General features: G+C 41.4%; 1 protein-coding gene across 10 annotated transcripts in view; it reads right to left on the bottom strand.

Annotated features, from left to right (window-relative positions):
• The window catches only part of ART3 (ADP-ribosyltransferase 3 (inactive)), a 151,390-nt gene that overhangs the window by 40,470 nt on the left and 95,777 nt on the right, over positions 1 to 15,143 (bottom strand). For 8 of the 10 annotated variants that reach the window (XM_060417256.1, XM_060417254.1, XM_060417252.1 and 5 more), the window contains exon 2: positions 12,753 to 12,830. The exons of the other annotated variants lie outside the window; for them this stretch is intronic. In XM_060417256.1, coding sequence (XP_060273239.1) covers positions 12,753 to 12,797 — 45 coding nt within the window. In that variant the 5' untranslated portion in view covers positions 12,798 to 12,830. The remainder of the gene's footprint in view (positions 1 to 12,752; positions 12,831 to 15,143) is intronic. 10 annotated transcript variants of the gene reach the window in all.

The following is a 15,143-nucleotide window of genomic DNA, read 5'->3' as shown; positions in this document are numbered from 1 at the left end:
ACAGAATGGGAAAGACTAGAGATCTCTTCAAGAAAATTAGAGATACCAAGGGAATATTTCATGCAAAGATGGGCTCGATAAAGGACAGAAATGGTATGGGCCTAACAGAAGCAGAAGATATTAAGAAGAGGTGGCAAGAATACACAGAAGAACTGTACAAAAACGATCTTCATGACCCAGATAACCATGACTGTGTGATCACTCATCTAGAGCCGACATCCTGGAATGTGAACTCAAGTGGGCCTTAGAAAGCATCACTACGAACAAAGCTAGTGGAAGTGATGGAATTCCAGTTGAGCTATTTCAAATCCTCAACAATGATGCTGTGAAAGTGCTGCACTCCATATGCCAGCAAATTTGGAAAACTCAGCAGTGGCCACAGGACTGGAAAAGGTCAGTTTTCATTCCAATCCCAAAGAAAGACAATAACAAAGAATGCTCAAACTACCGCACAATTGCACTCATCTCACATGCTAGTAAAGTAATGCTCAAAATTGTCCAAGCCAGGCTTCAGCAATACGTGAACCGTAAACCTCCTGATGTTCAAGCTGGTTTTAGAAAAGACAGAGGAACCAGAGATCAAATTGCCAACATGTGTTGGATCATCAAAAAAGCAAGAGAGTTCCAGAAAAACATCTATTTCTGCTTTATTGACTATGCCAAAGCCTTTGACTGTGTGGATCACAATAAACTGTGGAAAATTCTGAGAGTGATGGGAATACCAGACCACCTGACCTGCCCCTTAAGAAATCTGTATGCAGGTCAGGAAGCAGCAATTAGAACTGGACATGGAACAACAGACTGGTTCCAAATAGGAAAAGGAGTATGTCAAGGCTGTATATTGTCACCCTGCTCATTTAACTTCTGTGCAGAGTACATCATGAGAAACGCTGGACTGGAAGAAACACAAGCTGGAATCAAGATTGCCAGGGGAAATATCAATAACCTCAGATATGCAGATGACACCGTCCTTATGGCAGAAAGTGAAGAGGAACTAAAAAGCCTCTTGATGAAAGCTAAAGTGGAGAATGAAAAAGTTGGCCTAAAGCTCAACATTCAGAAAACGAAGATCATGGCATCCGGTGCTATCACTTCATGGGAAATAGATGGGGAAACAGTGGAAAGTGTCAGACTTTTTATTTTTTTTGGCTCCAAAATCACTGCAGATGGTGACTGGAGCCATGAAATTAAAAGACGCTTACTCCTTGGAAGAAAAGTTATGACCAACCTAGATAGTATATTCAAAAGCAGAGACATTATTTGCCGACTAAGGTCCGTCTAGTCAAGGCTATGGTTTTTCCTGTGGTCATGTATGGATGTGAGAGTTAGACTATGAAGAAGGCTGAGCACCGAAGAATTGATGCTTTTGAACTGTGGTGTTGGAGAAGGCTCTTGAGAGTCCCTTGGACTGCAAGGAGATCCAACCAGTCCATTCTGAAGGAGATCAGCCCTGGGATTTCTTTGGAAGGAATGATGCTAAAGCTGAAACTCCAGTACTTTGGCCACCTATGCGAAGAGTTGACTCATTGGAAAAGACTCTGATGCTGGGAAGGACTGGGGGCAGGAGGAGAAGGGGATGACAGAGGATGAGATGGCTGATGGCATCACTGACTTGATGGACCTGAGTCTGAGTGAACTCCGGGAGTTGGTGATGGACAGGGAGGCCTGGCGTGCTGCGATTCATGGGGTTGCAAAGAGTCGGACACGACTGAGCCACTGAACTGAACTCAACTGATGTCCTTTAGGATTAACTGGTTTAATCTCCCTGCAGTCCAAGGGACTCTCAAGAGTCTTCTCTAACACCACAGTTCAAAAGCATCAATTCTTCAGCGTTCAGCTTTCTTTATGGTCCAACTCTCACATCCATAACTACTGGAAAAACCACAGCTTAGACTAGATGGACCACTGTCAGCAAAATAATGTCTCTGCTTTTTAATATGCTGTCTAGTTTGGTCACAGCTAAGCTTTTCTTCCAAAGAAAAGCTTTTCTTCCAAGTCTCTTATGATGCTTTATATTTCTGTGATATCATCTGTAATGTCTTCTCTTGTTTCTGGTTTTCAGTTCTCTTTTTTCAGTGAGTCTAGTTAAAGATTTATCCATTTTGCTTATTTAACAAAAGAGCTTTTGATTTCATTCAGCTTCTCTATTGTCTTTGTTTCTTTTCATTTATTTCTAGTATGAATTTTGCTATTTTCTTCCTTCTAACTTTGGGCTTTATTTATTCTCCTGTTTCTAGTTCCTTGAGATGTAAAGTTAGGTTGCTTGAAATTTTCCTTGCTTCTTGCAGTAGGCATTTATCACTATGAACTTTCCTCTTAGAACTGCTTTTACTGTATCCCACAAATTTTGGTATATGGCCATTTTTGTTTGTCTCAAGGTGTTTTTTTATTTTTCTTTCAATTTTTTCTTTGACCTACTGACTATATAGGCATATGCTTTTTAATCTTTCAGTTCAGTTCAGTTACTCAATCGGGTCCAACTCTTTGAAACCCCATGGACTGCAGCAAGCCAGGGTTCCCTGTCCATCACCAACTCCTGGAGCTTACTCAAACTCATGTCCATCGAGTCAGTGATGCCATCCAACCATCTCATCCTCTGTCCCCTTCCCCTCCTACCTTCAATCTTTCCCAGCATCAGGGTCTTTCCCAGTGAGTCAGATCTTCATATCAGGTGGCCAAAGTACTGCAGTTTCAGCTTCAGCATGAGTCCTTAAAATGAATATTCAGGACTGAGTTCCTTTAGGATTGACTGGTTTGATCTCCTTGCAGTTCAAGGGACTCTCAAGAATCTTCTTCAACACCACAGTTCAAAAGCATCAATTTGGCCCTCAGCTTTCTTTATGGTCCAACTCTCACATCCATAACAAGACTACTGGAAAAACCATAGTTTTGACTAGATGGGCCTTTGTTGGCAAAGTAATGTCTCGGCTTTTTAATATGATGTTTAAGTTGGTCATAGCTTTTCTTCCAAGGAGCATGCATCTTTCAATTTCATGGCTGCAGTTACCATCTGCAGTGATTTTGGAGCCCAAGAAAATAAAGTCTGTCACTGTTTCTATTGTTTCCCCATCTATTTGCCATGAAGTGATGGGACTGGATGCCATGATCTTAGTTTTTTGAATGTTGAGTTTTAAGCCAGATTTTTCAGTCTTTCACTTTCATCAAGAGGGTCTTCAGTTCCTCTTCACTTTCTGCCATAGGACTTTATCTTTACATATTTATAAATTTCCTAGTTTTCTTCTTGTAACTGATTTCTAGTTTCATGCCATTGTGATTAGAAAAGATGCTTAATATGATTTCAATTTTCTTAAAATTTTAAATTTTGTGGCCTAACATATAATCTATCCTAGAGAATGTTCCATATACACTTGAGAAAAATGAGTATTCCACTGCTTTCAGGTGGCATGTCCTATATATTTCTGTTAAGTCTATGTCATTTAAGGCCAATGTTCCCTTATTCATTATCTGTCTGAATAATCTATCCACTGATATAAGTGGGATATTAAAGTCCCCTACTATTATTGTACTGCTATCTATTTCTTCCTTTAGGCCTGTTAATATTTGCTTTATATATTTAGGTCCTCCTATATTGGCTGCTTCCCTGGTGGTTCAGATGGTAAAGAATCCGCCTACAATGTGGGAGCCCTGGATTTGATTCCTGGGCTGGGAAGATCCCCTGGAAGAGGGCATGGTAACCCACTCCAGTTCTCTTTCCTGGAGAATGCCCATGGACAGAGAAGCCTGGTGGGCTACAGTCCATGGGGTCTCAAAGAGTTGTACACAACTGAGCAACTAAGCACCGAGCATACTGGGTGCATAAACATTTATAAATGTTATGTCGTCTTGTTCAACTGAACACTTTATCACTACATGATGTTGTCTGTTTTGTATATTTTATCTGATATAAGCGTTACTGAACACAAGTTTGCATGCCATATGCACAGTGAGGCCAAATGATATCAGAACATCAGATGCACAGGGGCTTCAGGTGGGAGCAGTGCCAGGTCCCAGGCCAGGGCTCTGTTGCAAGCCTGGTAGGCGGCTGGACGTGAGCCACAGCCTTGTGTACCACATTTAATGGAGTCAGCTTGCCCAGTGCCACCCACCCTGTGCTACCACTGCGGCCCCCCAGCCTGGCCTGGCCAAGCAGTCCCTGATTCCTACTGGGCTGTCTGCAAGGACAGCTATGACAGGAAGGTGAAGCAGGCAGTGGGGAGAAGGCAAGGAGGTGGCATGCCCCTGTGCCCACTTGGCCAATAAGACCCTGACCTGCAGATATACCTGCCACTAGAATAGGGGTGAAGTAGCACACAGCTGTTAGCTTGCAAGAGATAACACATGGTGGTTAGAGGACCCATTCCCCCAACAGTCAGCCAAACAGTGATTCTGGGATAGAGACTGTGGAGAGAGGCGAATTGCAGCCTTCTACCAGGCCCTTGGGGCCAGCAGGTGAGCTGGGAAGGCTGAGAGACAGGTTGAGGGCTGTGTCTTGCAGAGCTCCAGAGCCCTCACAACAGCCACCAACTGGCTGGACCAGGCCTGGAAGCAGCAGTGAATCTCTCCCCAATCCTCACCTCTACAACCTAACAGTGGTAGCAATCTCCATGGGTCATAAGCCATGAAGGCCTCAGATCCTCTCCTGCTTAAATGAAAAGCCTGAGAGCTGGCTGGGTCCCAGGTGCCTTGCCCCCTAAGTGATAGTGACTGAGCAGAGTCTGGGAACCTGGCCCTGAGCATTCTGCCAGCTGAGATCTGCCTCTTCAGCCAGACCAGAGACTGGCAAAAGGACCCAGGCTGGGTGTTGGATGAATGCTCCCAGGCAGATCCCACATAGGGACCCCGTCCTTTTAGCCAGGACCTGGACCTTGGAGGGCAGAAGTTGAGCATTGGGACCTCACTCTTTCTTGCCAGAACAAAGAATACCATTTGCTTCATTGGAGATTTACAAGAACATGGTAATGTGACCTCTAGAACAAAGGATCTGACACCAAGAAGTCTGAAACAACTAATAATACCCCCTCCCTCACCTTTCCTATAAAAGGCTTTTGCCAAAAGTTTTGGGGAGCTCAGGACTTTTTTCAAGGAATAAGCCACTCATTTCTGTGTATGGCTCTGCAATAAACCCTTCTCTCTCCAAATTCCAACATTTTGGTGTTGTTTCACCTCCCTGCGCATTGGACATGTAGACTTGCATCTGGTAACATAAGTATAGTTATTCCAACTTTCTTTTGGCTTCTATTTGCATGGAATATCTTTTCTCCATCCTTCTACTTTCAGTTTGTGTGTGTCTTCAGGTATCGAGTCTTTTGTAGGCAGCATATAGATGGGTCTTGTTTTTGTATCCACTCAACCACTCTACATCTTTTGATTGGAAAATTTAGTTCATTTTACATTTAAAGTGATTACTGGAAGATATGTCCTTATTGTCATTTTGTTAAATGTTTTCTGACTGTTCTGTAGTTCCTCTCTTCCTTCTTCTTTTGCTCTCTTCCTCTGTGGTTGATGATTTTCTTTAGTGGTTATCTTATATTCATTTCTCATTTCCTTTTATTTATCTAGTATAGGTTTTTGATTTGTGGTATCAGGAAGCTTACATAAAAAAACTTATAACAGTCCATTTTAAGTTGATAACTTAACTTTGAATGCATACAAAGTTCTACATTTTTATTCTTTCATTCTCCACATTTTATGTTTTTGATGTTACATTTTACATCTTTTAATTGTGTGTATTCTTTAACTAATTACAGTAGTTACAGTTATTTTTACTATTTTTGTCTTTTAACCTTCACACAAGTTGAACAGTGACTCATCTACTACCTTTACCATACAGCCATACGTCACCTTACTGAACTTTGGTTTATTGTGCGTCACATTGTGCTGCCTTTTTTTTTACAAATCAAAGGTTTGTGGTAACCTTGCCCAGACAAAGTCTGTAGGTGCTATATTTTCAAACAGCATTTGCTAACTTCATGTCTCTGTGTCACATTTTGGTTAATTCTTAAAAATTTTCTAACTTTTTATTACATCATGTTGATCTGTGATCAGTGGTCTTTGATGTTACTACTATCAGTTCAGTTCAGTTCCATCACTCAGTTGTGTCCGACTCTTTGCGACCCCGTGAATCGCAGCACTCCAGGCCTCCCTGTCCATCACCAGCTCCCGGAGTTCACTCAGACTCACGTCCATCGAGTCAGTGATGCCATCCAGCCATCTCAGCCTCTGTCATCCCTTTCTCCTCCTGCCCCGAATCCCTCCCAGCATCAAAGTCTTTTCCAATGAGTCAACTCTTCGCATGAGGTGGCCAAAGTACTGGAGTTTCAGCTTTAGCATCATTCCTTCCAAAGAAATCCCAGGGCTGATCTCCTTCAGAATGGACTGGTTGGATCTCCTTGCAGTCCAAGGGACTCTCAAGAGTCTTCTCCAACACCACAGTTCAAAAGCATCAATTCTTTGGTGCTCAGCCTTCTTCACAGTCCAACTCTCACATACTGCTTGCTTAAGGTTCAGACAATGATTAGCATAAAAAGCCTCTTGATGAAAGCGAAAGAAGAGAGTGAAAAAGTTGGCTTACAGCTCAACATTCAGAAAACGAAGATCATGGCATCCGATCCCATCACTTCATGGGAAATAGGTGGGGAAACAGTGGAAACAAAGTGTCAGACTTTATTTTTGGACCCCTCTATATTCACGGGGTCGCAAAGAGTCGGACATGACTGAGCGACTGAACTGATTTTTAAATTAATGTATGCACACTGTTTTTTTAGGCTTAATGCTACTGCATACTTAACAGTCTAAAGCATAAAATAAATATATCTTTTATATGCACTGGGAAATCAAAAATTCACGTGACTTGCTTTATTGTGGTAACTTGGAATCAAGTTAACAGTGTCTCTGAGGTATGCCCATATGTTTACCTTTAGCAGTGAGTTTTATACTTTCATATGTTTTGTTGTTATTAACTAGCATCCTTTCTTTTCAGCTTAAGTAAGTCCCTTTAACATTTCTTGTAATGCTGGTTTAGTGAGTGATGCACTCCTTTGGCTTTTGCTTGTCTGGAGAACTCTTTCTCTCCTTCAGTTTTGAATGATAACTTTGCAGGCAGAGTATTCTTGGTTGTAGGTTTTTTTTTTTTCCTTTCCTTGCCACTCCTTTCTGGTTTGCAAAGTCACTGCTGAAGAAAATCTTCTGCTGGTCTTATGGAGGTTCCCTTATACATAACAAGTTGTTTTGCTCTCGCTGCTTTTAAGATTCTCTCCTTGTCTTTAACTTTTGACATTTTAGTTATAATGAGTCTTGTGGGTCTCTTTAGGTTCATCTTATTTGGAACTCTTTTAGCTTCCTGGATGTAGATGTCTGCTTCCTTCCCCAGGTTAGTTTCAATCATCATTTATCCAAGTAATTTTTCTCCCGTTTTTCTCTCTCCTGTCCTTCTGGTGCTCCTATAATACAAATGGTAGGCACTTGATGTATCCCCAAAGTTCTTTATGCTATCTTCACTTCTTTACTACTTTGATTTGGTGAGTTCTTCTATCCTGTCTTTGAGCTCACTTGCCCTTTCTTCTGTTTCACCTAATCTTCTGTTGAATCCCACTAATGTATTTTCCAGTTTGGTTGCTGTACTCTTCAGTTCTATGACTTCTGTTTGGAATTTTAAAATATTTTCTAATCTCTTTGATAAAGTTCTCACTGTATTCATCCATTCCTCTTCTGAGTTCAGGGAGCATTTTTATGATTATCACTTTGAACTTTTTATCAGGTTAATTACTTATCTCTATTTTATTAAGGTTTTTTTTTTTTTTGCAGTTTTATCTTGTTCATTTGGAACATGCTTCTCTGTTTCTTCACTTTGCTTGACTTTCTGTCAGTTTCTATGCATTTGATGAAACAGCTGCCTCTGCCAGTCCTGCAGGGTTGGCCCTGTACAGGAGACAAACCTTATCATTCAGCTCTGCCCTGGTACTCTTAGTTGTTTCTCAATACCATTGTGATTATCCAACTGTTAAAGTCTCATGAAACCCAGGAACACAAGTCTTCTTGGCCTCCAAAGCCAGGTGAGCCCCCAAGTGGCAGCTGCAAAAACTGGGTCACCAGATATAAAAATGAAGCAACAGATGTGTACATAACCTCCTGAGAAATACTGGTGCTCTGGACTACAGCAAAGCAAGAACACAAAGATGGCACCCACTGGCTAGAGTGATTGCTGTTGTTTAGTCACTAAGTCATGTCCAGCTCTTTGTGACCCCATGGACTGTAACCCACCAGGATCCTCTGTCCATGGGATTTTCTAGGCAAGAATATTGAAGTGGGTTGCACGTCATTCTCCAGGGGATCTTCCCAACCCAGGGATCAAACTTAAGTCTCCTGCATTGGCAGGCCATTTCTTTATCACTGAACACCAGGGAAGCCCAGCTACAGTGAAGCAGAGTACAAGAATGGAACATACCAAAGAGGAAAAAAAAATACACATTTTTTTTAAGAGTTGGGGAAGGAAGTCCTAGGAATCCAGTGGTTAAGACTTCACCTTCCAATACAGGAGGTATGGGTTTGATCCCTGATCAGGGAGCTAAGATCCCACGTTCTTTGCAGTCAAAAACCCAAAACAGAAACAATACTGTAACAAATTCAAAAAGACTTTAAAAACAATGGTCCACACAAGAAAATCTTTAAAGAAAAAAGATTTGGGGGAGATGGTACCCACTGGTTTTAGTAAGGCAAAAATGGATTGTGAAAAATGGTACCCAGTGACTACAGCATAAAGATGACACCCACTGGAAGCAGGAAAATAAAGAAATAGTGGTACCTGTGGGTTTTAGCAAGGCAGAGCGAGGGCATGATGAAAGCACCCATTAGCCTCCTTCCCAGGAGAATACTCCAGCAGGCCTTTGCCCCTCAGACCAATTACTCTAAAATTAACAAACAAGTCTTTTATACGTAAATCTGGATGCTTTTCAAAGGGCTCCTTCTGCACTGCTCCCTGGAGCAGATGAGTCTGCACACAGGCCCTTTAAGACTGCACCTCAGTTTGTCACAGCCCCACCAGTCTTATATGTGAGCCCTGCTAGTCTTTATACCCAAGTGTTTTGAGGGCTTGTCTCTCAGGTAACTGTCTTTAAAGTTGGGGTACCCAATGTGACATAAGAACCCTTTACTCCCCAGGGCAAAATTCCGAGTTATGAACTACCTTCCAACTGTGGGTTGCAGCACCAGAGTTGGGAGTTTATGGCAAGATTCTGCCACAGTCTTTGCTACTCATTTAGAAGTGGCTTCCTTCACATTTGTCTGATGTGAAGAATTATTCCACCAGTTTTTCGTTTTTCCCTAGAAGCAATTATTTTATACATGGATGTAGATTTGGCATACCCCTGGGAGAAGGTGAGTTCAGGATCTTCTTATATCACTATCTTGAACCAGAATCTCCAATTTTTGACTCTATTTCATTCATCCATCCATCCATTCAACAAATATATGAGTCTTCACAATGTTCCAGGCACTGGTTTAAGTAATGCAGGTATATCAGTGAACAAAACAGACATCGTGCCCTTGTCAAATGCATATTCTTGTGGGAGGGGACAAACAACTGCTGGGAGCCGCCATGGGAGATCCCACCCATGACAAGGTCATGTGGAAGAGAACTGTTAAGTAAGGCTTCAGAACTCAAGGGGCTCCCTAGGCTTTCTCGAGTACCTACCCCAAAACCAGAAATCTGTCTGTTTTACTGTTTCATGACTTTCACCAACTCCTCTGACATTAACAGGGGGCTAACCCTGACCACCTTTCTCTGGAGAAAATCAACTTAGGGCTCTAGCTAATAAGTCTCCTGGACAGGAGAGGAATATTTCAAATCAAACCCCCTCTATTAGCATTCTAGCTTGCTTGGCAGGTTATCCAGACTCCTGCAGCTATGCATACAATTATTTACAGCCTCCCAACTGTGAGAAGCACGGAAAGCCTAAAACATAGAGCCTTTGAAAGAGTTAAAAGTTATTAGAGTAGTGCTAGGGCTGATGTAGGATTTCATTATTGGGCCAATGCTTGTTGCTAAGTTCCCATATCTCTCTTATCCACTGTGCACCTGGGAACGCATTAGTTAACATAGTGAGAATGCTAGAAAAACAAGTGTAGCCTTGAATTTAACCATATTGGACTTTTGAGCTAATTGGTTCTTTCTTGTAACTCACTGCACCTTTGCTCTGTGAAAAAAGTAACTCTGTTTGGCATTTTCTGAGGCTGACATAGATTAGAAATATAAAGAAAAAACACTTTGAGGGAAAATAAGTTTTCTGGTTGAGCGGCCTTTATCAAAAGAGGGTCATAAAATGTTCACAGGCCTCCAAGGCCAGAAGATACTGTACACAACATCTTTTGTGGAAAAGGTATGCAGAAAAATCCTGGTTTCGATAAGGGCAATACTGCTGGAATATTTGGGCTAACTCTGTATGACCTTGCATCTTTCATTTCCCTCTATGTATAAGGCAAGGTATAAAAGTACCTTTTGAAAAATAAAGCTTTTGGGCCTCGCAGAAGCTTGGTCACCCCGTGTTTTTTCTTCTATCTTTCTTTCTTTCTCTCTCCCTCTCCCTCTCTTTTTCAGGCTGATCCCTTGGAGCATGGGGGCTCCCTGCGTTCACTTATCTGCCCAGGTTTCTAAGACCTGAATGGGAAGACTTTCTGCATCTTCACTCCCTCGGGAGACCGGGAGGGCACCTGTGGCCTCCGTGAACAGGGCAAACTTCCTGTCTTGAAGTTTTATTGGTTCTCTATGTAAACCAAGGAATATCAGCCTCTTTCTCTCCTCTATTTTCTTATCTACAACATTCTTATCTATCTCTCTCTCTCTCAATCAATCGCCGACGCCGTTTCTCCTTTGGGTTTCCCTGGATCCTGCAGGGGCTGGACCCCAGCGAATAACAACTAAAAGAATTATGAAAGTATGTTAGAATATAGTAATTGTTATTTTTTTAAAAAAGTAATACAAAAGAGACTGGCTTCCATGGGGAGTCTGCCATTTAAATTGGATGGTTTGGGGGATGAAAAAATGATATATAAGCAAAGACTTGAAGGAGATGAGGGAGATCAGCCGTGAAGACTATGGTTGAAGAGTGGTCAGGAGGAGGAAATACAAGAGGCTGATGCGGCTGGAATAGAAGAGTCGTAGGTAAGGAAGAGCTGTGGAGATAAGGTCAGCAAGGTAAGGGTGGTAGTGGGAAGATAAGAGTTTGTAGGCTATTATAAGAATCTCAGATCTTATTCTAAGAGAAAGGGAGTAAATCACAAGGTTTGAATGGAAGTATGACAAGATTTGACTTATTTTTTAAGATGATGACCCCCTGGCTATTCTTCTAAGAATAGTCTGTAGGGTGAAAGCCAACCAGTTTACAGGTTAGTATGGCAAAGAGTCGGACACGACTGAGCGACTGAACTGAACTGAACTGAACTGATGATAATGAAAGCAGAGACTATGGTGGCTTGAACCAAGACGGTAGGAGTAAAGGTGGTGAGGTTGTGACTGAATTCTTAGCATAATGCTTTGAAATCCATCCACGTTGTTGCACACATTAACAACTCTAAAACTAACTACAGTGATGGTTCCACAATTCTGTGAATAAACCAAAGACCACTGAATTAGATACTTTTTGTTTTATTATTATTTTGGCTGTACTATGCATCATTGGGGCATTAGTTCCTTGACCAGGGACTGAATCTGGGCCCTCAGCAGTGAGAGTGCAGAGTCCTAACCACTGATCCACCAGGGAACTCCCTGAATCATATACTTTAAATACATGATGTTATTAATATATGGTATCTGAAGTGAATCTCAGTAAAGCTGTTCTTTAAAAGAGGAATGACCTACTGATACATACAAAATGGATGAATCTCAAAAGCACTGTACTAAGAAGTTAGTCACATACTGTATGACAGTTACTATATAACAGTTACTATATTCTAACATACTTTCATAATTATTTATTTTAGTTGTTGTTTGTCCCCTCCCACAAGAATATGAATTTGACAAGGGCATGATGTCTGTTTTGTTCACTGATATACCTGACAAAGCTACATACTGTATGATAACATTTAGTTGACATTCTAGAAAACAAAGAAATGTAGTGACAGAAAGCAGTGACTGCCAGAGCCTTGGACAAGGAGACGGACTACAAACATTTTGGGGTAATGAAATGTTTTATATCATGATAGTATTTGGTGGTTGCACAATAATATATACGTTTGTTGTGGGTCATTGTACATTTAAAGTTGATGAATTTTATTAAATAGCAACAACCTCACCCACATACTCCTTGGAATGTCTTCATGTACCTCCAGAGTTGTATGTATCCCAATTGAAGACTACTACCAGAAAGCACCTGAATGATGCAATGGTCAAAGGAAGAGGCTTGAAAGAGCTAGGAAATCCAAAGGAGCTCAGGGTTGTGGTCAGATAAGGCAAAGTACATGTAACTTAGAGACTGGAGGCCAACGCAAGATACTACAGCAGAGAATGGAAATTATCACCGTCCAAAGACCAGCAGGATAAGACACGTCAGGAAAGGTCAGAGACCACTAGAGGGCAGCAACAGAACAGGTCACCTCTACCCACACTGGCAGGACTTCACTTGCTCTTGGGAAGGACAGAGTTTCCCAGGTGCTGCTAGTGGTAAAGAACCCACCTGTCAATGCAGAGGACGTAAGAGACATGGGGTCCATCCAGAAGATTCTCTGTAGGAGGACATGGCAACCCACTCCAGTATTCTTACCTGGAGAATCCCAAGGACAGAGGGGCCTGGCAGGCTACAGTCCATAGGGTCACAAAGAGTCCGACATGACTGAAGTGACTTAACAAAGCATGAGAAAGACAAAAGGGAAAAAGAAAAAAAAATTCTGAATTTAACTAATTTTTTTACTTAAAGAAGACTGCTTCAACTCACAAGTAACTAAATTTTAACCGGCAGGATTAATGTTCTATCATTAATGGACATGAAAGTGAAAGTCACTCAGTTGTCAAGAATACTGGAATGGGTAGCCATTCCCTTCTCCAGGAGATCTTCCCAACCCAGGGACTGAACCCAGGTCTCTCGAACTGTACGTGGATTCTTTCCTGTCTGAGTCACCAGGGATGCCTCAGTGGACATGACAGTTAGTAAATTATGTGTATTTCCAATATAGATAAATAAGTTTCCTTTTTGCATATGGTTCCCACATACATTGTGGCACCCTGCTACTGGGGAAAACTTTAGCCTGGTCTCTGCTAGCATAAGCGGTTGGTATGGTCTCCAGAAATGATGACATTTAACTGCTGGTTTAATGAGTTAGTATTTTCTACAGATTGTTGGGTGCCCTGTTGGTAAATCCCCTCATCAATACAGTATATCCCTCCCAGTACAGTCTCCTAGCACTGAGGATTCTAAAGAACAATCTCTATGTCCTCTCACCTGTACTCAATGTTCCTACCACAAACTCTAGATAAGGTTTCTTGGCCTTGTTGGGCATCTTCTTATAAAAGACTAGAGCTGGTTTGTGCCTCAGTTACCTTTATAGGCCCCAAGGGAAACCTAGGAATTCCATCACAACCTTGACTTTGTGGAAAACTGGAGAGAAGGAACCTTCGTCTCTTCCCTACCCATCCTGTTACTTTGCCATTACCAACTTATTGCTTGGGTGGTCTCATGTTATACATGATGCTTTTCTAAAAGACCTTGAAAACAGCCCAGTTTGCCCAAGGAGAGGCAAAAGAAAACAATCACTACTGAGCTAAGATCCCAGAAACTTGTTTCTAAACTCCTACACCAGCCTTTTCCAGAGTTTCCGTCAGAGGAGCCAGGACACAAGATTCTGATCTTTTCCCCTTCTTTTCTGTTTTACTCTTCTTCTCCCAATTCCTATTAGGGGTACTTTCTACGTGCTATTTCTTCCTCCTTTATCCTATGAACCTCTCTATTCTGGCGTTTTCTGCCTTTCCTTCCCTTGGACTATTAATGATTTAATCTTAAAGGTGTTTGGAGAACAGACTGAACATAATTTATAGAGGGAATGAAAGCATATTTAGTATTTTCACAACAATCCAAAACATTACCCCATAACATTCACTATTAAATTATTAAAATACATTATTCTATTTGTAGACATGTCTCTGTTGGTAAATTTTAAGCCCCTAGGCTTTAATTCTCAACTTTTTTTCCTACTGCAATGAGACCCATTCTTATCAAGGAAAATGGATTTCTATGACAATGATCTCAAAGTGTTTATATGTATGTGTGGAGTACGTTTAATTACATTTTTTCAAATGCCTTCAGAATACTTTCACATGTCCCTCATGATGCTGTAACTTATCTTTGAATCTCTTAGCATGCTCCTAGTATACGTCTTTTACACTATGAGTATTTCAAAAATGTTTATGAAACAAGGAAAGAGAGGGAACAGAAGACAGAGGGAAGAAAGAATTAGTAGCCTTACTGAGCTTAAGATTTCGAGGATAAATATTAGTAGGAACAGTATTAGCATCTACAGACACTAAGGGCGACAATTTAGCTTCTGCAACAAAATTTAAGGTGCCCACTTCCTTGGGGAAGAAGTTTTACTCATACGGACTTTCCAGTAAAAGTGGTAAGATGTCTTGGTTTTGGTAACCTGGGCTTTCAATTTCAGCTTCAGTGAACACTTAGATGAACTATGACTTGAAACCATATACTTCATCAGTTCAGTTCAGTCGCTCAGTTGTGTCCGACTTTGCAACTCCATGAACTGCAGCATGCCAGGCCTCCCTGTCCATCACCAACTCCCGGAGTTTACTCATCATGTCCTTTGAGTCGGTGATGCCATCCAACCATCTCATCCTCTGTCGTTCCCTTCTCCTCCTGCTTTCAATCCTTCACAGCATCAGAGTCTTTTCAAATGAGTTGGTCTTTATAGTCCAACTCTCACATCCATACATGACCACTGGAAAAACCATAGCTTTGACTAGATGGACCTTTGTTGGCAAAGTAATCTCTCTGCTTTTTAATATATTGTCTAGGTTGGTCATAACTTTTCTTCCAAGGAGCAAGCATCTTTTAATTTCATGGCTGCAGTCACCATCTGCAGTGATTTTGGAGCCCCCCAAAATAAACTCGGTCACTGATTCCACTGTTTCCACATCTATTTGCTATGAA

The sequence above is a fragment of the Ovis aries genome, chromosome 6 (assembly GCF_016772045.2).
Source record: "Ovis aries strain OAR_USU_Benz2616 breed Rambouillet chromosome 6, ARS-UI_Ramb_v3.0, whole genome shotgun sequence".
NCBI classification, from domain to species: domain Eukaryota; kingdom Metazoa; phylum Chordata; class Mammalia; order Artiodactyla; family Bovidae; genus Ovis; species Ovis aries.
This window is presented reverse-complemented; position numbering and strand designations above follow the sequence as displayed.